The following is a 26,637-nucleotide window of genomic DNA, read 5'->3' as shown; positions in this document are numbered from 1 at the left end:
CGCGGCGGAGAGACGGAGCGAGGTGGAGACTAGGGGGAGGGGGTGTGGAGCAGGAGGCGGGGGTGGAGACTCGAAGCCAGGCTGCCGAGTTGGGGGACTGAGGTGACCGAGGCCAGGCTGTGGAAGGCGGGCTTAGGGACCCAGCGGGCGGGGCGAGGTCGCTCAGTGCCTCCCACGCCGGATGCACAGCCGGCCTTCTCCGCGCCCACGTACCCACGTGAGCGCCCAGCCGGCGACATTCTTACTCCTCCCCCCACCTCTTTTCCCTCTGAGCGGAGAGCAGAGTTTCACGACCACGCACAGGTACACAAAGACACAGAGAAGCGCACGGATGGGCACATGAGCCTAAAAAACTACGGGACGCCTGCTTCCCACACTCGGGCCTCGCGGTGCTGTACGTGGAAATGTTATAAGTGACCAGGGAAAAGTTGTTGGAGACTCGGGATGCGCGGCTCCGTCATGCGTGCATCTGACTCCCATAGAGTGTAAACTTAAGTCTGTGAGTGTGGGGCTCTGCAGGGCCCCTTACGTATCCCCACGCTCTTATCCAGTCTCAAAAGGAGTAGTTTGAAGAGGCCGTCCTCGGAAACCCAGGCGTCCTGCATCCCTCCCTCGAGTCCACGTCGAAGTTTGGGGAACAGGAATGGGCGGGGTTTGCTAGAAGCTACCCTTAGATGCGCTGCGATTAGTCGCGTAGGGTTTTGTTAGCGCTTAGGTCAGACTGGGATGGGAGGGGTACCCCACCTTTCTCTACTAGTCGCACCCTATTTGCTGCGGACCGGGACCTGCTCCTGTGGCAACTCTGGGAGAGGGAGGATATCCTTTCTAAGAACTTATGTTAGGGCACTTAGCCCGGGAGAGTCTATAGAAGATGGGCAAGAGGCTGGGAGCGTCCGACGTGGCTCCCTACAGAGGAGTTGGAGGGAGGAGCTCCTTCAAGGATCCTAGCCCCTCTCCGCAACCACCACCCTTCCCCCCTTTGTTTCTCCTAGCCCCATCTGGTTCCCATTACACTCCCGCCCACGGCTGGGAGGGCGGACGGGCGGGAGCTCTAAGCGCCCGGCCCTGAGGAAATGAGGGGGGTGGGGGGTAGGGGGGTGGGGGGTGGCGGGAAGCGAGTGGACTAGCCAGAAGCAAGGTTCCCTCTAGTCCGAAACCTCAGCCCTGCCCCGTCATTCCGCACTTCTGAGTGGCCCGGGCCGGGCAAAGAGTGGGTGGCGTGGGCCCGGGCTGATTCTACATTCCGGGCCGGCGAGGGGACCTTTCCGTCTCCGGTGGGGGCAGCGTGGGAGGGGTGCATCACGTGGGGGGGATTTCGGTAGCTAAAATTCTCTTCTCCATCCCATTAAGCCCCAAATACGGGGCAAGGAGGTGACTGGAACAAGCTGAGTCCTCCGTCCTGCAGTAGGAGGGTGCTGCTACCCCGGCTCCCTCCGGGGGCACTCCCCGACCCCTCTTAAGTGTGTGGGCGCCCCTCCCCCACTCCCCTCTCGGGTTTTAGCGCCTGGGCTGCCAGCGGCTGGCCCCGGGTTTCCACGTGCCTCCTCCCTCCCTCTGCCCACGCTCCCCGTGACGCACATCCTCCGCCCACGCAGCCTCTGCTCGAGGCGCCCCCCTCCCTCCCTCCCTCCCACCCCGGCCGCCTTGGGGCGGCGCTGAGCCCCGGGATGCGGAGGGAGAGGCTGGCCCGCCTGCGTAGGACGGCACTAGGGCGTGAAGCAAGGGGGCGGTAACCCACTGGGCGCCGGGCGCTTGGGTCCCAGCTCAAGAAAGAGGACAAGGGAGGAGCCTGTTCTGGGGTCTCCGCTCCTTGGTCCTGGGATGGGTGCCAGGCCGGAGAGGGAAGAGGGGAGAAAAGTCCCGCCCACTGGGCCAGCCCGCTGCCCAAGAGGTCAGAAGGGGGCTGTCTGAATGCGAGCCCGCGTATGAGCGCGAAACTCCTGAGTGTTTGTATCTGTTTTCTCAGGGTTGTCGTGAGGGTCACTTTGAGAGGGCATATATGAAAACTCTATAAATTGTGAAATGCTAATAAGCAAATTTAAGACGATACTGCCAGTTTGTGCCTCTGTACCCTCAGATTATGTATTTTTGTTTCTTTACATCTATCTACTTGTGTGTCTGTCTGTCTCTCTCTAGGTTTGTGAGCCCCTCCGTGTGGATTTAAAAATATGTACGTTTTAAAAATCATTGACTTGTCAAGCCCCGCCAGAGGCCCAGACGCCCCCGCAGCCGGAGCTGCTGAGATGTCTGTTCTTCGCTTCCCTCCTACTCGTACCACCCTCAACTCCCCTCCTACTCCCTTCCGTTGAGAACAAGGAATTTCCAGCCTTTAGCAAATGGAGAGAGACAGAGACAAAGAGACCGAGACTATAAGAAGCTACAGGAAAACAGTAAAGATAAGGGGGGGGGGGTGTTGACAAAAAGGGGGTGAGGCAAATTCAAAAATCTTAATTTCTCTTTTTCTCCCTTCTTCCCTTCCCGTTTTCCCCAGCATGGCTCAAGCCTACTTCCCTACCTGATTCACTTGCTTCCCTCCCGCCTCCCTCCGCCTTGGTGTTCTCAGAGGCACACGGGCCTGAGCAAAGTATCCTGTTTAATTAAGGATTAGTTCATTGTCTACACTGGTCTCTTCCAGGAAGGGAAACAGTATCCTCAGTCCCAGGTTTCTAAGAACAGGGGAAAAGATTGTGAAGAAAGTGGGTGGAAGAGGAGTGAGGAAATTGCTAACCAGAAGGATTGCCGTTCCTAGGCACGAGTAGATTTTCATCCAGCAGATTGCACTGCTCACTCCCCTCCCCCAAGTTTTCACCAGGCCAAATCCAGCTCATACAGCAAGGTCTGGCGCAAATGTCACCTTCCTGGCCCCTCTCCTTCCTGCGCCTCCCCTAGGCAGAATTAATTCCTCCCATCCTTCAGTGACCTCATGGCTCTTTGTACACATTTCAATTATAGTTGCTTGTTTCACATTCAGCCCAGGACCTCTCCTGGTCTGGTACCTGGTGGATCCTCTGAAATGAGTGAGTTGATAATGCTATCTCCAGGCATGAGCAGCTTTGAAAGGGCAGTTAACACAGATATTACTCCAAAGGGGGCTTAACCTGGGTAACACCGTTTAAGTGGAGACGTTTGTTTTCCATGTCTGCTTCTTTCTTAAAGTTTCCAATGAGTCTCACAAGTCTGGCTCCTTGGCCTTCTAAAATGCCTATTCTCCTGGTAAATTAATTCATACCCAGGTGCCGAAGGTAGAAGTCTGAAATCCTTGCTGGTAACAGAAAAATATGAATACAAAGTAATGACCTTCCTTTTTAACTCTTTTATTAACACGTCAGAATTGTAGTCTAAGGAGCATTGTCCTTCAACTTAATCATTTTACAAGAGATGCTTCACTTCTCAAAGACAAGTCACCCTACCTTCTGCTGTTGAGGAACCCACAGACTGGTAGGGGAGATAGACACATAAACAAATAATTACAGTGTAGTGCAATATGAGTACAAATAATGGCAAAAGTATAGGGGGAAAGTGATGTTTGCTGCCTAGGATTGTGAGGGACTGATTTAAGCAGGCATCCAAAGGAGGTGATGATGCAGCCTAGGATTTTGAAGTATGAGTAGATTTCCAGGAGGAAGGGACAGTCAAGTCAGAGAGAGCAGATTTTAAATTCACATGGAGGTATGAAAGAGAATAATATGTTTGAGAAACTATAAATTGTTAATCATTGCTAGATGGGATGTGCTGGTGGTTAAAAAGTATCCCCGGGGGGTGTATGAGGCCATTTCATCAAGGATATTATAGACCAGTGCTTCTCAAACTATCATCAAGGACCAATTTTTTTTAAAAAGTTTCGAACCACTGTGGAGTCGACTTACTGTTAAATACGCTAAAAGTGAATTATTAGAAAAATGAAATAAAATCCCTCATTTTTATTAGATTAAATACATTTAACATTTCTCAGTCAAATTGCTATGAAAGTTTCTAAATGCCTACAGTTAATTTCTAAAATTGTTTCACTGCAGATTGGTAACAAACTTTGAATAGGACTGTTGTAGTTAAAACTTTTTTCTTTACGTCTATGTTTTACGTCATACTAAGGACCATGGACTTCATCACAGGAGATACCAGAGAACCATAAAGACTTTGTAAGGTGGGAGTCATGTGGTCAGATCTGCATTTAGGAGTAGTGTGGAGGAAGGGTTTTGTGGCTGCATAAACAGCAGGGAGGCCAGCCTGAAGGAAACTAAAGTGGTCCAGGCAAGAGGTGGCAAGGTGCTAGACTAAATCACTGGCATGGGATGGAGAGGAAAGGATAGATGCAAAAGACAGTCAGCAGGTGGAATCAATAGGACTTGATGATTGGCTAAGGGGTTGGGGAGAGAGAAGACTTTAGGGTGACTCTCGGGCTTCTAGCTTGGGTGACTGAGTGGTTGGAATGGAGCATCTTCATTAAATAGTCACCATATATAGTCCTTTTCCTAAATTAAGAAAACTGTGAAAACCAAAAGTTTTTCATAACTCATTTGACAACAAACCTAGTCTGACCTGAACTTATTTTTGTGGCAGTCCTTCTAAACTTAAGTGAGGTTGTTTAGGATTTCATTTATCCCACTTTCATTTATTCCAGTGTGAATATTCCTATCTCTCATTACAGAAATATTAATTTGTTGGATTATAGGGTGCTGTCCTAGACCCCACTAGAGTGTTGCCTTACATATTGTAAATGCACCATATTACCTTTCTAAAATCCAAAAAAACTCTGAAACACATTTACTATCCAGATTTCCCACCCCATTTACTCATTCGTCTTGGCCTAAGTTCTTTTGGCTATTTGCATAAATCAGATCCACCTGCAGATAATGAATATTCATTGCAGTGTGTGCTGTAGATTCTGAAGATGATTCTCAAAGCATTTTGAGCAGTGTCCTCATTATTAAAACAAGGCTAAAATCTTCTTGAGTCACTACCTGGAAGTGACAGAACTCATTTGGATGTTAAGGTGTGATGTGTTTATGGACAATAAGTTTCATTACTGTCCACCTCGTTTATACATTTTAATAGTCAGTGGTCAGTGATCTTCTGGAATTAGTCCCCAACCCTGGAATTAGTTCCCCTATTCTCTGGCCTTTATTCAGAACCAAAGAGCAAGGTCTGAATGCTGAGAATTTTAGACCCGGTAGAAAATCGTGTGTGTGTGTGTGTGTGTGTCTTAACTATTTTCTAAGACAGTTTCAGACGTACAGAAAAATTGAGACGGTAATACAGAGAGTTCTCATGTGCCCCACATCCAGTTTCCACTAATATAACCTTCACTGGTATAGTGCACTTGCCACCATTACTGAACCAGTGTTGCTACATTATTATTAACTAAAAGTTGATAGTTTATTCAGATTTCCTTAATTTTTACCTTTTTTTTTTCCTGTTCCAGGATCTCATGTATGATACCATATTACATCTGGTTTCCTCTTGGCTTTACAGTTTCCCAGTTTCTTTGTTTTTCATGACTTTGATAGTTTTGAGGATTACTGGTCAGGTATTTTGTAGATGCCTCTCTATTTGAATGTTTAAAATGTTTATCTCATGATTAGATTAGTTTCATGCGTTTACCATTTTCATCACACTATATCAAGGTTAAGTAGTATCATGGTAATTTATCACTGTTGATATTAACCTTCCTAGGTCAGGCAGGGGTGTGTGTGGTGTTTGTGTGTGAGAGACACAGGATGACCACTGTAGCAGGGCTGGCCTAGACTTTTCTGAGCATGAAATTTCTTCTCTTGCCCATAGCTCAACCCTATTTTGACTTCATAAAAATCCCTTGTTGTGAAAGCTTGAACCTTCCCCAGCAGTTACCTCCTTTCCTAAATTTCCTTGCAACTCACTCAGCTCAATTATCTCTACTGTTCCTACCCACCACTATCAGATCTTCTAAAAAATAAGATGCTTCAGTTTCAACTAGTATTTACTGAGCATCTGTTATGTGCTAGGCACTCTGCTAGGCCCTTACTGTGTAAGTCATTTAATGGGAAGCACCTGATGCATAGAAAGAACTCAGGCTTTGGGGTAAGACTTGGGTTGGAACTACAAGCCAGTCCAAAGAACTGTGCAATCTTGGGCAGGTTCCTTTGCTTTGGCTTTTTCTTAAATATCTCACAGGATGTTGTGAGGAATAAAAAAGTTTCTCTTAATCTTCACATTCATTTCGCTTCCAAAAAAAGAAAAAACCCTATGACTACATTTTAAAACTTAATGTTTATTCCTATAAAACACTGTCCACGCAGTTTTTTGTTGTGGCTTCCGTTTCAAATAATTTCATACTTTGGAAGACACAAGCAGCCAGAGAGGACCAGGAGCAGCCACACTGCCCCAGCTCCCCAACTGCGGGGCCCGGCACCAACTGCCGGCAAGACCGCCACTTTCATTCCTCCCTCCATGGTCGCGGGTCGGAAACTTGTCTTAAGTTTCCCATATCAAAAAGATCGTGGTAAAAAGGAAAGAAAGAAAACAGAAGGAGCCTAAGGCAGTTTCGATGGAAATATCGTTTGGTCAAGCAGGCCTCGCCCATCCTGATTTTCTATAGGCTACGCTTACCATCAATTGCCCGAGTTGTAAATAAACTGGAGACGGAAGCATGTTGTTAAGGGGTGGGATCTTCCTGTCGCCATTGCTGAGGCGAGAACCCGTTTTCTAATAGGCTGAAAGCTGCTTCTTCCCGCCCTCTCGCGTCAGTTGCTAAGAGGCGGGACTATAGGGTCCATAAAGGACTGAGTGCTCGAAGCTCCGCCCATCCGATTGGTTGGTAGGGGACGGGCCTTGTAGCGGATAGGTTGCTGGCCCTGCCTATTCCGAGTTAGTTGCCGTGGAGAAGCACGTGAGGGGGAGGTGGTATGAGGAGACCATGGCGGGAGGAATGAAAGTGGCGGTCTTGCCGGCAGTTGGTGCCGGGCCCCGGAGTTGGGGAGCTGGGGCGGTGTGGCTGCTCCTGGTCCTCTGTGGCTGCTTGGTCTGCGGCTCAGGTACCGCCCGGGCAGAAGTTGCAGAGGGGTTATATTTAGAAAAGTGGGGAGTGTCCCCAGGGCGCGGGCCGTTACTCTGCGGAGGGGCGCGGGCGTGGTGCAGAGGCAGAAGCTTCATCCTCCGCGATTGGGCGCCGGCATTGAGGGGCCAGGGCCCTGGGGCGGCCTACGGGAGCTACCCAGAGTGGGGAGGAGCCTGGCGTCTTTTGGCGGAGATGGGGAGGCCTGCACTGGGTGAGAAGCGGTTCTACGGGCTGCGTCGTGCTTCATGGGCCGCCTCCAGTTTTTTGGTTTAAAAGGAAGGAGACCCGAGGACCATTCTGGCAGGCAGAGCTGCCTTTGGAAAGAGAGTATCCCATTCATTGAGAAAATTAGCCAACACCTGAGCGTATGGTGGCAGGACTCAGGACATGGATGGCTGAACAGATAATTATAGTTAACTGAAATGCAATGATCTCTGTCAATATCTTCTGTCCTCTGTCCTTGTAAGATCAAGGCCCCTAGCGGCACCATAGAACCGACCTGGAGCTGTTAAATTCCCGTTTCCAAAAAAAGATACAAACGTTATTCAGCTTCGAGTAGGATTCTTTTGGAAGTTTATTCATTCCTCAGTCAAACTTACTTGATACCTACTACTGGATGATTGGCTTTGGACTGGGACGAAATTATTTTACTTTTTCGCTATAATCCGGAAAACCTAGAGCGTGTTTGTAAAGAACCTATTCTTGTTAAATACACAACAGAAAGATAAGTGAGGTTTCCAAGCTTCCACTGGAGGGAGTTGAGACTCACGGGGATAAGGATAATCCTATCTCATGAACACATATGCTCTCTCCCCTCCTGTCGTTTGCTGCCTATCTCTTGCTGTCACTTGTGTTATCCTTACCTGCAGCTTTAAGGTTGTCTCAGGATTCATAGAACTAGTTCAAAAGTGCAGCGTCTTTGCGAAACAGTTTTTTTGTTTGTTTTTTTGTTTGTTTGTTTTTTGTTTTTTTAGGGAGAGTGGAGTGGGTATCGGGAAGGTACTTCTCCAGAAGCGGGCCCCAGAATAATATCTGAAGGGCTCCGTATGGTCTGAATGAACTTTGGCCTGATGGTTAACTTCTAAAATGGGATTGTGGATTGTGGGGATGAGAGAATATATATACCAGAATGCTCCTGCATAGTCAGCGCTCAATCAAAAGTTCCAAAGTTTCTTTGATGAGGAGAGGAACGGGGGACTTTTTGGCTTGGAGAAGGGTCAACTCGGGTTGTTTGTTCTTTGTGGCCTGGTAGATCATGTAGGAGGCAGCTACAAAGAGACAATCATGTAATAGGGTAGAACTTTAAAAGTGAGAGGTACCTAAAGAGAGAATGGAGTACTTCAAAAGACAGGGAGGGAGTTCTTTGTCACTGGAGGTTTTTGAAAAACTTCATTATAAAAATAATATGAATTTATTTAAGACTATTGGGCAAGTACAATTAAGTATAAATAACAAGTCATTTATTGTTATTTATACTTAGTTATTCCATTGTTTATTATTGTTTATCCCGTTCAGAGGCAGTCTATTATTGCACACTTTCTTCTGGTCTGCTTCTACATGTTTTTAATTAAAAAATTTTTTTGAATTGATGATACATTCGTATGCCTGTCAGCAATCCAGTTCTCTTCCCTGTTACCAGAGATAGTTTTCTCATTTGACTCTGTAGCATAAACATTTACCTATGTCATTTAAAATTCTTCATAAATGTTATTTTTACTTGTATTCTGTTCTAGCCTATGGACAGACCATTCGGATTTTCATTTTTAAGGATAGATTCTCAGAAATGGATTTATTCAATCAAAGGCTAAAATACATTTAAGACCCTTGAAACATTTTGCTGAAATAATTTCTGAAAATGTGTGCCAGTTTACACCACTATCAGCTATATTTGCTTGTGACCCATACCTTTGCCAGCATTGGATATTCTAGACTGTAACACTTCTGCTAATTTGATAGATCAAAAGTGGTATCTTAATTTATTTTGCATTTCTTGCATTACTTGTGAGGAAGCATCTTTCAACTGTTCATCAATTTAATTTTCTGTTTAGGCTTTTTTTTTTTTGGAGTATAAGTGTGTCCTTTGCTCTTGGCCTATTTATTGTGGTTGCTGTTTATTGTGATTTTTGTATACTTAATCAACTTGTATGAACTTTTTTATGTATTAAACATATATATTTTTACTAAATGTATTTATTTATTGCAGAACTTTAATTTGTTTGCTCCCTTTATCTTTTTAAATATTTATTTTTGTTTATACTTCTATGTGGTCACTTGAATTTATTCTTTAGATTTATTTTCACTTCTTTTATGCTTAAAGAGCTCTCCAAAATTGAATTGATTCATACATATATATGTATATATGTGTGTGTGTTAAGATTTAATTATTTTTCATTTTACTTTTTAATCAATAGTTAATGTCGTGTTTGGTGTGGGTATCTAGATAGATTTTATTTTCCTTATAACCAGTCGGTTGTTCCAGCATCTCATTGAATAATCCTTTGCTAAGCCCACTGATTTAAGGTGCTAGTCTTTAAGGAGGCTTTTAAGTATGAATGGGGTTGCCTTTTGACAGAAATGAATAGAGGCTATTTAAGAATTAGAAGAGGTTGTTTTTCATGACTTTTTAGGGTTTGTTCTGGTCCTCACATACTATGAATTATTTTCATTACCTTTTACTAGTAAATGTTAAATGATCAGTGTTGTTGATTGAAAAGTAGGTGAAAGTAAGTTCATAATGTTTATAAGTAAATATGAAGTTATAAATCTTTAAGTAGGTGCTTTATGGATAAATACAATAAGCTAGTTGTGATTTACTAAATTCGAAGAAGGCATTTTCCAAAAACTACTAGATTTTTGGGCTCAGAAGGCTTTTTTTTTTTTTTTTTTTTAAATGTTTAATTCTTACCTCTTTTACCACGTTGGCTAACTCACCTTGGGGAGGGGAAGAAAGGTGTTGTATATCCTTTTGCTACAGAAAGCGCAAAGTTCTAACGTGAGCATTTTGACAACCTGTGTGTGTTTAAGGTAATTTGGTTTAGTTCTGTGTTTCTAACAACTTATGCGATAGCTGGAGTGGTGATTGTTTCCATAGATTATCCCCTTAGGCTGAATTGGTATATTTTCCCTCTCAGTGAATTGCCAAAGCTGTGGCTGGCCAAGGTGCTGATTTCCGTAGGAGGTTGCTATTAAATGAGATTGTGTGTTTATTTACAGCAATTTCCTTTGAATGGTGTGGAACTTGGGAAAAGGAAGAACTAGGTTTTTTTAAATGTTGCTTTTTGTAGAAGTTTTATTTCTTTACAAAAATGATACTGAAGAGTTTTAAAGTTAGTTTAAAAACGCAGATGCATTTTCTTGGCATTAAGTTCTTCAAATAGCCTGTGCTATTGACACCTTATTTGTATCTTCGTACTCTCGGAAATAATAATGGGCTTTAAAAAATGTTGTGTTCTATTACTTGGTGCTGTGGGAAGGAAGGGGTTAATAAGTGTGACTTTAAAAAAAATTTGTAAATTCAGTAGTTTTAAGCATCACATAATCTTACTCTCTTACAGTCTCCAGGAGAAGATAAACTCTTGATACATATTTGTAAGTGGGTGTTCTTTCAGTATATTTGTGGGTGTTCTAGTGAGACAAATGTCAATAGGATTTTGAAAAGTTCTCATTTTATGAAAGATAGGCTTGGAGGAAATCCGAATTACTACTGAATTAAACCCTAGTGAGAAACTGATAGATAGGGTTCAGGACACATTACCCCCAAATATGGCACCTAGGCATGTTAAATACTTCAAGCTGAGGGAGTTTGAGAAAATAGCAGAAGCAGGAAGGTCGCTCTTGCCTCCCCCACTTTGCCCTTCTTCCCTGAAACAGATCATAAAATCCTCACGCGAGAGGTGCCCTCCTTATACCGGGAGGAAAAGAGCATCCTTATCTTGGAAGACAAAGGGACACAAAGAAGAATCCTAGTCGACAGGCTTTGCTGTTTCCCACAGTTTACTACACTTACCTCATACTCGACCTACCGTATTCCTCCACAATTGTCCACTCTTCATCACACCCAGTGTAAAAGTATGTAGGTCTGACTGTTCCTTTGGGTCTTCATTTCCTTATGAAGGCTTTCATGTCATGGAAAACATTAAATAAATTTGTATACATTTCTCCTACATTTAATATGTCTTTGTCAGTTTAATTTCCAGACCTAGCCAGGGACCCTAAGAGGGTCAGGGAAAACTTTTTCTTCCTCTACAACACCAAAACTGAATTAAAAAATGGAGATGTTGCTGTACACCAGCAACTAACACAATATTGTAAATCAGCTCTACTTCAATAAAAACAAAATTGAGATATAATTCACATACCATAAAATCCATGCTTTCAGTGGTTTTTAGTATACAATTGACCCTCGAAGGACATGGATTTGAATTGCATGGGTCCACTTGTATGTGGATTTTTTCAATAAATACGTAGTACAGCCCTACATGTTCTGTGGTTGGGTGAGTCTGCAGGTGCAGAACTGGATCCAGAGGGCTGACTGAAGTTATGCGTAGAGTTGTGACTGTGTTGAGAGTCAGTGCCCCTAACCACGTGTTCAAGGGTCAGCTGGCAACCACTAATCTATTTTCTGTCTCTGGATTTGCTTATTCTGGACATTTATAAAAATGAAATCATTGAATATGTGGCCTTTTTTTTCCTTTTTTTGGACTGGCTTCTTTCAGCATCATGTTTTTAAGATTCATCCATGTTACAGTATGTATCAGTACTTTTTATGGCTGAATAATATTTCATTGTATGGATAATATTGCATTTTGTTTATCCATTGATTAGCTGGTGGACATTTGATTTGTTTCCACTTTTTGGTTATTATGGATATGCTGCACTGAACATTTATGTACAAGTTTTTGTATGAACATGTATTTCAATTCCTTTGGGTATATACACAGGCCTGGAATTGCTGGGTCATATAGTAACATAAAATAAGTGTTTAAGTTTTCCAGGAACTGCCAAACTTTTTGAGAGGCAGCACCATATTATATTTCCACCAGCAGTGTGTGAGGGTTGCAGTTTCTTCACATACTTGCCGGCATTTGGTTATTGTCCTCTTTTATTATAGCCACCCTAATGAGATTGAAGTAGTGTTTCATTGTGGTTTTGATTTGCATTTCTGTAACAGCCAATGATGTTGAGCTTCTTTTCATTGTGCTCGTTGGCCGTTTGTATATCTTCTTTGGAGAAATGTCTATTTAAGTCCTTCACCCATTCTAAAAATTGGGTTATTTCTCTTTTTGTTGAGTTGGAAAAGTTCTTTAAATATTCTGGATTCTGGATACTAGACTCTTATCAGATATATGATTTGCAAATATTTTCTCCCATTTTGTGGGTTGTCTTTTTACTTTCTTGATAGTGTTCTTTGAAACACCAAAGTTTTAAATTTTTATGAAGTTGGATTTATTTTTTTATGAAGTCCGATCATTTTTTTCTTGAGTTGCTTATGCTTTAGTGTCATATCTAAGAAATCATTGCCTAATCCAAGGTCAGAAAGATTTACATGTTTTCTTCTAGGAGTTTTATAGTTTTTGTTTTTACATTTAGGCTTAAGACCAAATTTAACTTCAGAATTAGTCTTAGCTTCACCTTCAACCGTTTCAGAATGATGGATGTCATTGCCCCTTTCTGTGTGTAACTTTGGCTTTCTAAGGTTTGGTTGAGGTGGTTGTGTTTTTTGTTTTATCAGTTTATTTAAATCTACCCACTTTTATACCAAGGATCAGAGAGATAACTAACCTTCCCCTTAGAGTAGCACTTAATGAATTGCTAAGTACAATGTAGAGCTTAAGGAAGAAATTATTGAAATGTTTCATGGTGAAGAAGGAAGTTTGTGCAAACTTGGGTGGGAAGATATAAGAGAGTGGTCACTTTTAAACCTTAAATTAGCCGAGATTGAATACGAAGTCCTGAGGGGAGTTCTGTTTTGGTAAAATCAAAGGGCTTGCATATGTTCATTGGCTGCTCTTGAAACTTGAAATGAAACAAACAGCTGGAACAAAAGCAATTTTGCAGTCTTTCTCGTTTAGTATCTGCTTAAAGTACTCCAGTACAAAAACGTTGCCAATTCTGTGCATCCTACTCAGGAAAGGGATAGAGAAAATCACCAGATGGGGTTACTTCAGCTATGCCTTTATAAGGGAAACGGGACCTGGTTGTGAAGCTCAGTTAAGCTGTTTACTAGCTGTGTGACTTTGGGCAAATTCCTTAATCTTTCCTAAACATCAGTTTGGGGATTATGAGAATGCCTACCTTACAACATTGCTGGGAGGGTTAAATGAGACAGACAGCATATTGTCTGGCTTAATAAACACTTAATAATGGCTTTTATTATTACTTATCCTTGGTTAGTGACTATTTAATATTTAAATAATTGTATTTGTCAGATATAAGACTGCCTTATTTCTTCTCTCATCTCAGTTTTCTTCTGTTTCTTAGTCACTGACACTTTAACCCTAGCTTTAAGAAAGTGGTCGGTTTAATTCTTTTTATGAAATGAATTATAGTTATTAGCTTATTTTGTTATTATACTTAATTCTTATTTCCTTTCTTTACATAAAGCCGGAATTGATTTAAAAGTGGTCATGCTTCAGGAATCCAAAGTTTATTATATGAATACCAGTCAACAATCCTGTTATAAAAATGTGCTTATCCCAAAGTGGCATGACATATGGACACGGATACAGGTAATAATTGGAGGCCCCTGGCAGGGGCAGTTTCTGTAAATATCTGTCTGTCTGTGATTAGTGAGTACTTGGACTTATTTCCCTTCTCACACACAATTTAAAAAATACGTATGTAAAATTAACAACCTTGCTAAGGTTGAGATTATCCTTGATCTAATCAGTTTTTCATCAGTAAGCATTTATGCCTCCCTTGTGTTCCCCTCTCTCTGTTCCTTTAAATAGCCCGCAGTACTTGACCCTGAGGTAAGCTTCCTTCCTCCTTTTCTTTTCCCAAAGAAACTCCTTCTTTCTCTTCCCCTCTCTCCTTTCACACACACTCACTCACCCACTCACACACCTCTCTCCCTTTCTGAAGGCCTTGTGCCTTCTTGGGCTGGAAGCTTTGTGTGCCTGTTAGGGTGTAAACTCCTGCCTTGCTGCTCCTAACCTGTTTTGATTCTGCACAAGATGTTGCGTTAAACCCCCCGAGCTGAAGTTTCCCCTCAGTAGAATGACTTTGGTCTCATTTATGTCATAACTCTATTGAGCCACCTGGCAAGCAAGAGTGTCTGGCTATGCTGATTGAACAAATGAGTCCTTTGAAAATGTTTCTGCTCCTATAAGCATAGTTACTGATCAGGGCATTTCTTCACATCAAAAACATAAGGGTGGGCTTGTGGGTTTTTTTTTTTTTCCCCAGTTCTCTCTTTTCATTGTCTGATATAAAGATCGTATACCATCTGGGGCACATTATAACCAACATTTATCCATAATCAGTGATTTGTGACAAAGGGTTGAGCTTTTCAGCCTGTCATTATGGGAAATATTTTTGGAGCTGTTGTGCCTGGCAACTTTCTTAATATTTTAGATCCTTGCTTTGTATGATCTCATAAATAGATGCATTAGTAACTTTTTCAGCATGGAAGCTTTGTTTTTTTCCTTATGTTCTGGTCTAATAGTAGATTCAGATCATGCTCACAATAAGGCATTCTAACAGCTGCTTCTCTGTACCACGTGCAGTGTTATTTGCCCAATTATGCTTCAGCCGCTGCATCTATTTCTCATAAGCCTTGTGGAAAGCTGGTGCCATTATTGATTTAGCTGTTTACTCTAAAGTTTGTTTTTTTTCAAATTGTATTTGTGAAAATGTAAAATTCCTACTTCCACCTTTCTCATCCTGATTTTACTTGTGTTGCAGATCCGGGTAAACAGTTCCAAACTGGTACGAGTCACCCAGGTGGAGAATGAGGAGAAACTGAAGGAGCTAGAGCAGTTTAGTATCTGGAACTTTTTTTCCTCCTTTTTAAAAGAGAAATTGAATGACACCTATGTTAATGTGGGTCTATACAGCACAAAAACCTGCCTCAAAGTTGAGATTTTAGAGGAAGACACCAAGTACAGTGTCATTGTGACCCGGAGTAAGTCTTACCTCTGTTTTTCTGATGGATTCTGTGGTGAGAAGGGACTGAGCTTTGGAGGGTATAATTAGTGAGACAGAGAAGTCAGCCCAAGACAGCTCCATTTGGATTCTGATTATAACCTGAATATACCACTGCTGCATACAGTTCAGAGACTCCACCCCTTGTAGACCCCTTTTGGCCTGGAATTGAGACTTCACCTTAAGTCATTCTGAGTGCCTTCTTGCCTAGAACTGTGAAGACTTGCATTCCTACCAGTCCAGCGGCCCTGAGCTGATAGGCCTAGTATTCTTCAGAGTAAGATAGATGTCCTCCTGCCCTCTGCGCGCTTATAGACACAGGTAGATGTCCTGAGATGTACAGGCCTGCATTTGAAGACATGAATGGTTAAACAACAGAACTGAAGAAAGGTACAGCTTAATACCTCACAAGCAAAAGAATATTTGTGGGACTGAATAGATGTGAAGGTTATTGCCGTTTAAGGCTTATTCCGTAAAAGTGGGAGAGGTTTTCCCTTCTCTAAATGTGTCTGAGAAGACTGCAGAGAGGAGGTGGATCATTACGCTGTTGAACTCTCTCTGACTTTTGGTCTCTCCTTGATAAGTACCCAGGAGAGTAGTAGAAACATTCCTGGTTTTTGGCTGTGCTGTGCCCTTCTATTTGTCCTGGGGTTCCACAGCTTTTTGGTGGAATCGGATCAGCCTGTTTTTTGGCGTTCCTTTTGTATTTGCTGATGTTCTGTTTGCGGACCTCCCCTAGACTCAGAGCTCTTGAATGTGAAAGCTGTGGGAGTGTCTGACATGCCAGGAAGGGGCGTCGGCTTGGGCCCCCTGGTCTTGGGTGAGATGTGTTTGAGTGTGGGTTTTTCCAACACAGTGCTTTGTAGTGAAGGGAAGTAGGTGGTGGTGGTGGTCAAGAAAAGCAGCCAGTTAGAGAACAGCAGAGGGCCCTGACCCAGAGTTCAAGGCAGATCTGCTGAATCCAAGCCATTGAGTGACTTAAGGCTTGAAAGCCAGAATGGTAGAGACCCCTTGTGGGCGACTGCATGAAGTGCTGGTGGCACTGTCTGGCTCCATCCAAAGCAAAGCTTAGTTTCTTTTAGGCTTAACGTGGTAGCCAAAATAAAAATAAACTGTTCAGGAAAGTACAGGTTAGACAGAGACCTAATTATACTTTCTCTTTGGAAGGGGCCCAGGCTTTGTGTGAAATTTAAAATGCTGTTTAGGTAGGCTGTTTGTGTTTATTTTATTTGCTGACCAATGATGCCAGTATTGCCTTTCATTCTAGAATGCCTTACATTGTTTGGTTCCCCTATTAAGCGGAAGTCTTTTATTTGTTTCAGGATTTGACGCCAAACTCTTCCTCATTTTCCTCTTTGGACTTATGCTATTTTTTTGTGGAGACTTGCTGAGCAGGTAGGTTCCAAGGCTAGAGGGCAGAATGGTGAGGCTCAGACCTACCCTGCTTGACTTTTATCATAAAGACCCGAAATGCTGCCATTTCTGGGACCTTTATGGATGGCTAGACCATTGCCTGCTTGGAAATTTTAAAAAATAGTTTAATATGTGTTATGATTATTATTTTTTCTTATATTAGTAAGATTGGCAATAATGAAATTCTTTCACTAGGTTACCCATCGTTCGATGGGATTTAGCCAATACGTCACCACCCTTTCCACTGTTAGAAATAACATGTGAAGTAAGCCCTCCTTTTTACAAGGCTGTTTGCTGAGTTTCATGCTATTCAGAGGTAAAGAAGCACATCCACGCATTCATTTCCTGCCTTTAGGAACCTACTAGCTAAGCTAGGTGAAACAGACATGTACAAATACAAAGAAAACAGTTAACTAAACAAACATTGAACAAAAGCGGAATCAACATTAACCTTGTACACAAGGAGAATATTTGTGGAGTAGTGAATGAAAGGGGAAGTTCAGGTGAAGTTCAGCTGGCATGAGGTTCGCGGAGGTTGTCTCTATTTTGAGGATCCTGAGAGAAGCTCACGGTGAGGGAAAGAATATCTGGTAGAAGGAGCCTGGAATAGGAATAGGAGCTCTCTGTTCCGTGCCTTGTGTTCGGTTTGTCCTTCGGTAACCAGTTCAGTTCCAGTTTCCAGTCTCCGCTTGGGCAGTATCCTTGCCCCTTCCTTCTCCCCAGGGAAGCTGTGCAGTTCCTCAGAAGAAAGATTCTTATTACAGACTGGGCGGGGAGAGAGGCTGCGGGTGGGAGTGGAGGCTAAGCAGAGGTCAGTTATTGAGATCTGTTTGAAGGACCCTCCTTGACACTAATCCTCATAACCTGGCAGCAACTACATTGTACTGGTCTCTCCAGTTTTCTGACCTCTCTCAGGTTTGGAGCAAATACCTGATCTCGTCTTGTACCTTTTTTCTATCTTTTGGCTGGGATAGTTGTCCTGGTTTGAACAATGCCACTTACGAAGAATACACACGTAGTCATGAAACTAATTTTCTCTCTGCAGAAGTCAAATCTTCTACTATTCCACTGGAATGGGTGTGGGAATTGTGGCCTCCCTACTAATCATCATTTTCATTCTCTCCAAGTTTATGCCCAAGGTAAGCAGCAGAATTCGTAAATGCTGTTAGATGAGCTTGGATAGTTGAAGGACTGTTTTCTTAGATAATTTTACAGCGCTGAAAATTTGCACTGTTGGCTGGTAAGTCAGTGTCTTCCTCTTTCCCTGATTCAGAGAGGTGCTTGGATGAAGCGTGGAGGCTGATGACATACAAACTCCCTTTTTATTTGAAATCCTGTGTGCAGTGGGGGAAATAAAGTCTGCTTCCTGTTTGCCAATTATGTAGATTGCATACCCAGGCATTTAAGTTACTTAGCATTTCTTTTCCCCAGTGTTCTTTGCAAACCATACCATTTTAAATATAAAGGACATCTTTTTAAGAGATGTGTTTTGTGCATTTTTAGTGGGTTGATTTTTTAAAAAAATTATTACCGTAGTTCCATTTTGCTTCTTTTATGTATGGAAAGCCTGTTGTAACTTTTTGCTTTCACTTCTACTCTATCTTAGAAAAGTCCCATTTACATCATCCTGGTGGGAGGCTGGTCCTTTTCTCTGTACCTCATTCAACTAGTTTTTAAAAATTTACAAGAGATCTGGAGGTGTTACTGGCAGTATCTCTTAAGTAAGTGTTACCCGTTTTGCTTTCCTTTGTATATGTTTATAGGCTGTTTTAGTTAATTTGATCATGAAAAGATGTTGCCTGCTTGCAGGAGTTTAATAGCCTGTGCCATTTTATTAACTTGTAAGAATCATAGTTCTTTACTTATTTCTAACCCCTCTACAGTTGTCACCTTCTCTTAGATTAAAATGATGCTGCTAGGGAGAAGACTTTAATTTGTTGATGTTTATAAGTACACCTTCTCTTTACACAATAGGCATCTTTCTGAAAAACTGTAAATTTTATAAGTATAATCATATTTTTAAATATACTTGAGAACTTTAAGAAGTAAAGGGCTCTACAGTGAATCTTATCTATAAAGCAAGAATCCTTTGGTTATACAGATAGTAACCCTTAATCTGCCCTTTGAGAGGTGATTAATTTGGAGTTTCTTGTATAAAGGTTTTTTAGACTATTTTAAGAGTTGTTCAGCATGTAGCTCTACTCTTCCATTTGGTACAACAGAAAGGACAGAAACTTAAGGAGATAAATATATCTGATTAATGAAAAAAGTGTGAATACTTGAGTAAAGATCTTATCCATTTTCCGGGTTCAGTAGGTGCTATGTAGTGAATTTACTACTGTTCCCTACACAGATAATTTTTACCAGTTTTAGATGCAAAAGAATGTCTTCTGATAACTCTTCTCCTAGGCTACGTCCTCACAGTTGGATTCATGAGTTTTGCAGTCTGTTACAAGTATGGGCCCTTGGAGAACGAACGAAGTATCAACCTGCTAACCTGGACCTTGCAGCTGATGGGCCTGTGTTTCATGTATTCCGGCATCCAGATACCGCATATTGCCCTTGGCGTTGTCATCATTGCACTGTGTACTAAGAACCTGGAGTACCCTGTTCACTGGCTGTACATCACCTACAGGTGACTGCAAGGCAATGTAGCTCTGTACCGAAGTGTGTGATGTGGGGCGCAGTTGCAGCAGAAGGATACAGAGGTGTTGCCCTGGGAGCCTCTTTGTTAATGGTGTTATGCTTCACTTTAATTTCTTTCTTGTCTTTCTTTTTAGATTCTCTGTAGGCATTTTGTAGAACTTACAAATTCTAGTTATTTTACATGAAATGAAAGCATCTAGTGAAATGTCATGTGTCCCTGTTACCACTAGGTGGTGCCGAGTATATCACTTTTACCCCGCACGCCTCAGTCACCTGGTTTCGGATTGTTTCACACTGGCTCTCAGATTGCTCTGGAAGTCCTGTCTTATTTTAAGATGTAATTCAAAGCATGTTATCATCTTGCATAGTGACTATGGAGTGGTCATAGGTTCTGAGGTTATCTATGGTTGACTATTACAGATAGTTAAAGTGATGTCTTCAGTTTGGGGGACTCAAGTTAATGAATCACAGTCTTATGCCATCATTTTCTTGTGATTTTTCGGTTTATTGGAAGATAAATATTTTGTCTATCATTTATTGGAAAATAAGTGAATTTATTCACATTAGTGAATAACACTGACTCCTCATTTGTTGCTCATAGTCTAATGTGTCGAGTGCATTATAACTAAAAGTGTCTATGGAAGATAGGTGGGAGCAGTGACTCTTAATGTTCAGGCTCTCTGCTGTATGCTTGGCCCGCTGAAGGTAAGATGGATGTAGATTACTGATTAATCATTCATGGTGTTATTTTGGTGAGCACAGAAAGGTGTGTAAGGCAACAGAAAAGACTGTCCCCCCTCGTCTCCTGACAGAAGAAGAATATCGGATACAAGGAGAAGTGGAGACCCGAAAGGCTTTAGAGGAGCTTAGAGAATACTGCAACAGTCCGGACTGCTCAGCTTGGAAAACCATTTCTCGAATCCAGTCTCCAAAGAGGTACATAAACTCTTGGCCGAAAATGCCGCATGTCTGTCAGGGTGGCCATGCCCAGAGAGCCTATACTTCTGGGTGATCATTTTGTACCTACGGCTCTGTTTTCTTGTTCATTAGGAGTAGTCAAGAGAAAGGTGTGTATATCATCATATGTGAAGCCTTTTGGGGTTCCTCAAGGAGCTCTTTACTGTGGCTTTGACTGTAGCATTCAGATGAAAAGACTCCAGTACCGTATTAAATTTCCTCTCTGATTCATTGCTCTTTGAGTGGTTTTTAAAAAATTTTTGGAAGCAGGGGAACGGGGTCCTTTTTATTTGGAAGCAACCGTACCAATGAGTATGTGAAGCTTCAATTTGGAATCCTGATGCCATAAAGTTTATAGGGCCATAAACACAGATAAACACCCCTTAATCCTCTCTTGTCGGGATTACGATGTCTAAGGGAACTTTAGCACTTCCATAACTGAGAAGGGCAACTACCACCCCGTGACTGGGCGTGCTTACTAAGCAGGATGGGGTTGCCGGGGACGTTGGCCTGTGACCCCAGCTTTCCTTTTCTTCTTATTTCTTGCTTTAGGTTACTTACCTGCCAGAGTAAGAACAAAGGTATTGGCTAGACTCAATATAATTTGAGCTGAGAGTGTATCAGGTGTTTCAATTTACTCTTATTTTGAAAGAAAACACAAAAGGCAGCAGGCAGGTTCCTAATGACTATTATCTTCTCTCTTGCAGATTTGCTGATTTTGTGGAAGGTTCTTTCCACCTCACACTGAATGAGGTCTCTGTCCACGAGCAGGAGTATGGCTTAGGGAGCATTATTGCCCAGGATGAACTCTATGAACAGACATCCTCTGAGGAGGAGGACGCGGATCCTCGGTACCCCATTGTCACACAACAGAACAACTTCTTGACCTAGGTGGCAGTCAGTTATTTTCACATGGATTGGCTTGTAGCTCGATGGTGCAGGTTGCATGTGTTGTGCAATTGCTTCTCAAATCTTTGAAATAGAGGGAGATAGTGCAGAAATTCTCTCACTGAAATTCGAGGCCTGGAAATGGTCTTGGTGGTCTCTGGGATCTCAAGGAAGGAGAGTGGATAAAGTAAGTGATTGCTTTATCACTTCATCCTTATTGCTTTATCCCATTGCTTCCCATTGGTTAAGCTCTCGGCCCACCTTTATGTTTCCAAAAAACCTGGATGGCCACATGGCATTCCAGCTCCTCTTTGAAAGTTGATCCAGTCATGGCATTTCAAACTCAGAAGTGAGGACTGTCACATGTGAAGTAATGCTTTCAGACTATAGGCTGCATGTTTTAGAGACAAATCTGCAAATCTGAGTCTCTTCCACTTCTGCTTTTATTTCATTGACTTTAGCATAATCCTTGCTTTACCTGTTTTAAGAGGAAAATAATTATTTATCTGTCTTGCTTTTTAAATGAATACATTTTAAAAAATGTAACAAACTCATGTTGCAGAACTAGCAAGTGACAAGCCCCATAGGCCCCTACCTGCTTATCTACTTGGATTATCCATTAAAGCTGCAGGAGCTGTCGTGTTGACCTTGGAGTTAGTTCTCACACCTATGACATTCTCAGTCCTGCTCGCTTTCAGGAACATGCCAGCAGGCCCGTCTGTAGGGGAGGTCTGTTGGCCTTTTTATTATATTTAACTTTCAGTTTCATCTTAAAAATACATTTGCGTGCTTCCCTTCTTGTTCCTCCTTGCCGCCTTTGCCCTTTCAGGAAAGGTCCAGCACCTCACCTCTGAGGTATGGGCAGCTCAGCGCGTTTCATTTCTTACCTCCTCTTCCCCTGGCTTACAGCAGGGCTTTGTCCTGCTAGTTGGGAGGGGTGGTCTTATTTAGGGAATTTAAATGCTTTTTATAGGTTCTCCATTTTTCCTGTCAGTGGGTCACGTATGTTTGAATTGTTGAGAAATCAAGAAACTGTCTCCTTTTCCTTTCCCTTCCTTTGTCTACCCATTCTGCCTGTTCTTTTCAGCCTTTCCTTACCACCTGGACCCCTCCCTGCCAGGAAGCCTGGCTAGTTTGCAAGCCCTGAAACGATCCGCGAAGGGTCTTGACACAGCATACAAGTTGTGGCCCTGCAGCTGCCTCAGTTTACGCTGCCAGGAGCTGGACCTCCGGATAGTCCTCGTGCCTCCCACGCTCATTCCGCCGTCAGGGTCAGTGCGTTTTTCCATGAACTTACTGGCAGTTCCATTTCTGACCAGAGATTCATGCTGCCTTTTATTACAGTGGCACTGGTTTCACATTCTCTTGGCGCTGGAAAGCACCCTTATAAACCAGCAGCGCCATTTATGAGGGAGCAAACTCCCAAGTCTCTGCCGCTTGCTCGGTTCTGCCTTTGTGATCTTCACCCTCATACGCTGGAGAAAGCTGTAGTTACTTTAGCCAGGAAGGTGGACACTGATGGCAGGGAGCATGGCATCGGACCGGCTGGCTCACTGTGATCACGGAGATGGCAGATGATTTTTAAAAAGCCGTAATGTCTCCTTCAGACCAGCCATTTAGCAGATAATTTTGAAAGGCCTTGGGCTCTGTTACTGACTTCCAAAATGTGAGCACTGAGACTCCCCTCCAGGTGGCCAGTTGATTTTTTTTTTCTGCCAGTGTTTTCCACAGCTTTAAGCTGTCCTAAACTGACAACTACCTCAATTGGCAGCAAATGGACATACAGCAGAAAGTGAAAAATAAGCAGTATTTGGGCAGATGCTATGGGTTAAAGTTGCTTTATATTGGGAAACCTTTATACCTTTTGAATTATGTTCATGGTAAAATGTTACCCCTCTACAAAGAAATGTTAAGGCCTCTGAAATTTATTATTTTTTGCCTCATTTATAGAAATGAAGACCTAGCCTCTTTGAGCATAATTTGATTTAAAAAAATAATTCGGCTGTACAAGTGGTCTCAGGATTTCCTGAAGACTTTGGTGCCTTTCCCCACATAGCTACTTAGGGTCATTGTCGCTTGCCTCCAGGGTGACTTCCTGACTCATGTCTTTCGTCTCTATATATATTCTTCTTCAAATTCTTTTTCATTATCCTGACTCGTATCTGTGCTTCAGTGAGAAAGCGTCGTGAAGTAGAGAGAGATTCTCCTCTCTTTCTCTTTAGTAAACTCTTTATGTGCTGCAGTTTCCATCTCAAGACTAGTTTTTTCACTGTGTTTGAATTTGGGGTGAGTAGAATCACACTCAGTTTATTACTCCCTGTCTGGTAGTTGGAGAACTGGGCTGTAGGCAGTGGCGACGACAACGGGTCCCTCACCATGAGAGCCGCTCTCAGGCAGTGAAGGACGGTGCCTCTGATGTGCTGTGTCCTTGCCCTGCCTGCCTGTGTGGCTCTGCCCCAGATGCTTCCTGGCCTCTGTGTGCCCGGAGATTGCTCGACTCCATAAACCTTGTTTGGGAGCTGCTCTTGTCTCCCTCTTGGCCACTTAGTCTGCTGGCTCAGTCACTACTTGAAGCCCCCATTTAATTTTCTCTGGCAGTTACAGCTCTTGCAATTTCAGCAGAGTCTCATCTCTCAGACCGATCTCATCAAGAAGGACTGAAGGGGTAACTGTGGAGTGAGCTGGACATTGGAGCCACGTCTGCTGCCACGTCAGCGTCTTTGCTCGGCAAATACCAAGCTGTAAATGGACGCTAGGGCTCAGGGTCTCATCAGCATTGGAAATCTGTTGCCTCTGATCGGTCTGCCTGAGCTGTGCAGAGCATGACTCCCCTTAGTGGGAGTGCAAGAGCCAACCGGCCTAGAACATTTCCCCTTCACTTTCCCACTCACATTGCTTCCACAAGACCGATGGAACCAATGACTGAAAATAAGGAAAGTTTTGCAACTTTAGTATCTTCCAATAAGAAATTCCTACCAGCCACTTCATCCTACCAAAGCTAGTTTATTTCTCCCCCCAAATTTATGACTTTTAGGTCTGTTACAGGATTTTGCTGCAGACAGACTTGGAGTCCCAGCGTTCCATTTTGTGCTAATGTGTCCCCTCCTAGGGCCTAGCCCTCTCTTCAGCGCAGTCCCCACTCGGCATACACGGTAGAGATTTGATGACTGAAAGGACCCAGATAGGCCAGATAGCTCCCCCAGGCCCTGATAGCCATAAAAGGCTTGGGGATGGATTATGCAATTGCCCTCAATCTTTTTGTTGTTCCAGAAAAAAAGATGGGCTCAGATGGATGCCTGCGTAAAATGGTTCCTAGCTATGTACTCATAACTTCTCTCTGAATTGAGAGTGAAAGTTGAAGTAGGAGGAAAGGAAATTAAATGTCCTTCTAGTATTCCTTTAGACTCAGGCCTGACATATGAGATAATAACCTATATTGAAATGCCAAGAATTTTATCTGAACCAAGGAGAGGACAGTTGGACAGATTTATTATATCTTCATGTTACATAGGCACTGAAACCAAGTAATAAACATAAAATAGCCATTGCACAAGGCAAATGCACCTAAAACCTTTGGTTTATGTTTTGATGTAGCAAAAATTATTGTTTAGGGAAACCTATGCAATTGTGATCCAATGGTGTCTCTTGGTAACTTAGCTTACGGATTCAGTTGCTTTTGAGTTGGATTCCACATGGTTACTACCTTGAAAAGGGAGTTTGGTGCCTTATGTGATGGGAGCCAGAGCCTGCCGGGAATAAACAAAGCAGATTTATGCCGGTGTCAACGCACAGCTTTAGTGGGGATGGGAATGGCACAAAGCCTCCCAAATTTGGGGCTTTTGGCTCCTACACCGCCCACCCATGTGTGTCATCTTCCTTTTCACACTCATAACAATAACTTGAAAATGGTGAAATCACCTTCTCTGAAATTTTCTACAGCATGGGCAGCATTCTTATCTTGTTGACATAATAGCTCTTAATGTGAGTATCAGAACTGTTAGCCTGCGACTGCCTCAGTCTACCATGTTTCTAGAACTGAGGGTGAAGTAGCAGGGGTAAGGAATTACTGGGTCAGTTTTAGCCTGTGGGTAATGCCTTAGTGTTATTTTAAAAGATTTATCATTTATATTTAAAATAAGTGTCATGAATGTTTGAAAGGAACAAAATGATCAGGGATGACTTACCCATGGGTCTCATTTTCACTCTTTTCTGTAAGAAACAAATAAAAATGTCTTATTATATATATTTTTTCATTTTTATTGTACAAGTTTGTAAGTAACCCCAATTTTAATAAAGTTTTATAGACGATAGAGTGGTTTCTCTTAATGAACATACACTTTTCTTGTTTGGATCTCTTGTTTTCAGGAAATCAGCAATTAGCTCCTCTGTTTCATTTTTCTAGTGAGATGGTTTTGCATGCCATTTATTTTCCTTTTTCTTTTTTTTAACCACTTCTCCCCATCCTGGGTCTGTCTTGATCTCTTTCCATCCTTGGACTAGATGATTTTGCGGTAGCTTTGCAGAAGCAGTGGGCTGGACCGCTGTGCTGTCTCATAGAAAAGCAAGGTATAGTTTATTCCTGCTGTAGGGAGCTGCTCTGTACTTTAGTTCTTCTCTTTTCTTTTTTTTTTTAATGACATAAAGTATCTCTTTTGTTTCTCCATTGGGATGAGGGAAGACCTGTGATCCAGCTCTGAGATGCCTGCCAAGAGCTTTATGTAGGGTGAAAGGGAGCAGGGCTGTAGCCAGTGTTAGGGGCCATGGAATAAAAACTTCAGTTATGCCTGGGCCCAGCTTTTGCAGTAGGGAGTTTGGAACCTTTTTATGTTTTGGCTATTTTCTTTGCTCTGGGACTCTGACATAGCACTTGCATTAATTCTGTACCTGTCTCCTCGCTTCTCGGTTATTTAGACTACTTGGAAATCCATTGTCCATTTTTCAAAGACATTTGGTGAAATAGGAAGAAAACAGGATGTGGATCATATGTAAATTTATGTAGATTAACGCTCACTAATGACATCTTTCTTCTCTCCCTTCTATGACCAAGCTAGGTAAATAAGAGGCATTAGGTGATCATCCATGGTTGAATTAATAAAAACTTAAAGCACAATCGCCAGATTTGCAACATCATAGAGTTTTGGTGAGGATAAAAAAAGGTAAGGTGTGTAAAGCATTTCTTCTCAAACTTTAACATGCAGGGCATCATCTGGGGTGCTTGTTAAAATGCAGATTTCTGATTTAGGAAGTCTGGGTTGGGGCCAAGTTCTGCATTTCTCATAAGCTCCCAGGTGAGTCAGATGCTGCTGGTCCATGGACTTCACTTTGAATAGTATTAAATTTGTTGCCTGGCACGTAATAAGTACAGCTGACTCTTCAAACAATGCCGGGGTGGGGAGGGTTAGTGGTGCTGACCCTCCATGCAGTAGATCTGCCTGTAACTTTACAGTTGGAGCCCCCCTGTAGGTGCAGTTCTGCACCTGCAGATTCAGCCACCCCCAGGTCGTGTAGCAGCGGTATGTATTTTTTGAAACATCTGAATATAGATGGACCAGGGAGTT

General features: G+C 42.6%; 1 protein-coding gene across 4 annotated transcripts; it reads left to right on the top strand.

The window, feature by feature from the left end:
- The first annotated feature begins 130 nt into the window (after window positions 1–130).
- On the top strand, window positions 131–25,389 carry NEMP1 (nuclear envelope integral membrane protein 1). 4 transcript variants are annotated; one of them, XM_032493154.1, is made up of 9 exons: window positions 131–2,390; window positions 13,634–13,758; window positions 14,936–15,155; window positions 16,498–16,570; window positions 17,634–17,727; window positions 18,195–18,309; window positions 18,998–19,223; window positions 19,997–20,170; window positions 20,899–25,389. In XM_032493154.1, the coding sequence occupies exons 2-9, from the start codon at window positions 13,657–13,659 to the stop codon at window positions 21,080–21,082; spliced, it is 1,188 nt and encodes a 395-aa protein (XP_032349045.1). In that variant the 5' UTR covers window positions 131–2,390; window positions 13,634–13,656; the 3' UTR covers window positions 21,083–25,389. The 4 variants fall into 4 exon arrangements, with proteins under 4 accessions (XP_032349045.1, XP_032349044.1, XP_006182305.1 ...); XM_032493153.1 differs by lacking the exon at window positions 131–2,390 and adding an exon at window positions 2,408–4,141; XM_006182243.3 differs by lacking the exon at window positions 131–2,390 and adding an exon at window positions 6,512–7,007.
- Window positions 25,390–26,637: the final 1,248 nt, after the last annotated feature.

The sequence above is a fragment of the Camelus ferus genome, chromosome 12 (genome assembly GCF_009834535.1).
Source record: "Camelus ferus isolate YT-003-E chromosome 12, BCGSAC_Cfer_1.0, whole genome shotgun sequence".
NCBI classification, from domain to species: Eukaryota; Metazoa; Chordata; class Mammalia; order Artiodactyla; family Camelidae; genus Camelus; species Camelus ferus.
Note: the sequence above shows the minus strand (reverse complement) of the source record. Positions and strands in the feature narration are given on the sequence as shown.

Bases quoted from the DNA above. Each gene is read 5' to 3' on its own strand.
- NEMP1 (XM_006182243.3), top strand. From the start codon at position 6,890: ATGGCGGGAGGAATGAAAGTGGCGGTCTTGCCGGCAGTTGGTGCCGGG. The intron at 17,728-18,194 runs GTAAGCAGCAGA...ACTCTATCTTAG, and splicing joins TCTCCAAGTTTATGCCCAAG to AAAAGTCCCATTTACATCAT. The intron at 20,171-20,898 runs GTACATAAACTC...TCTCTCTTGCAG, and splicing joins CGAATCCAGTCTCCAAAGAG to ATTTGCTGATTTTGTGGAAG.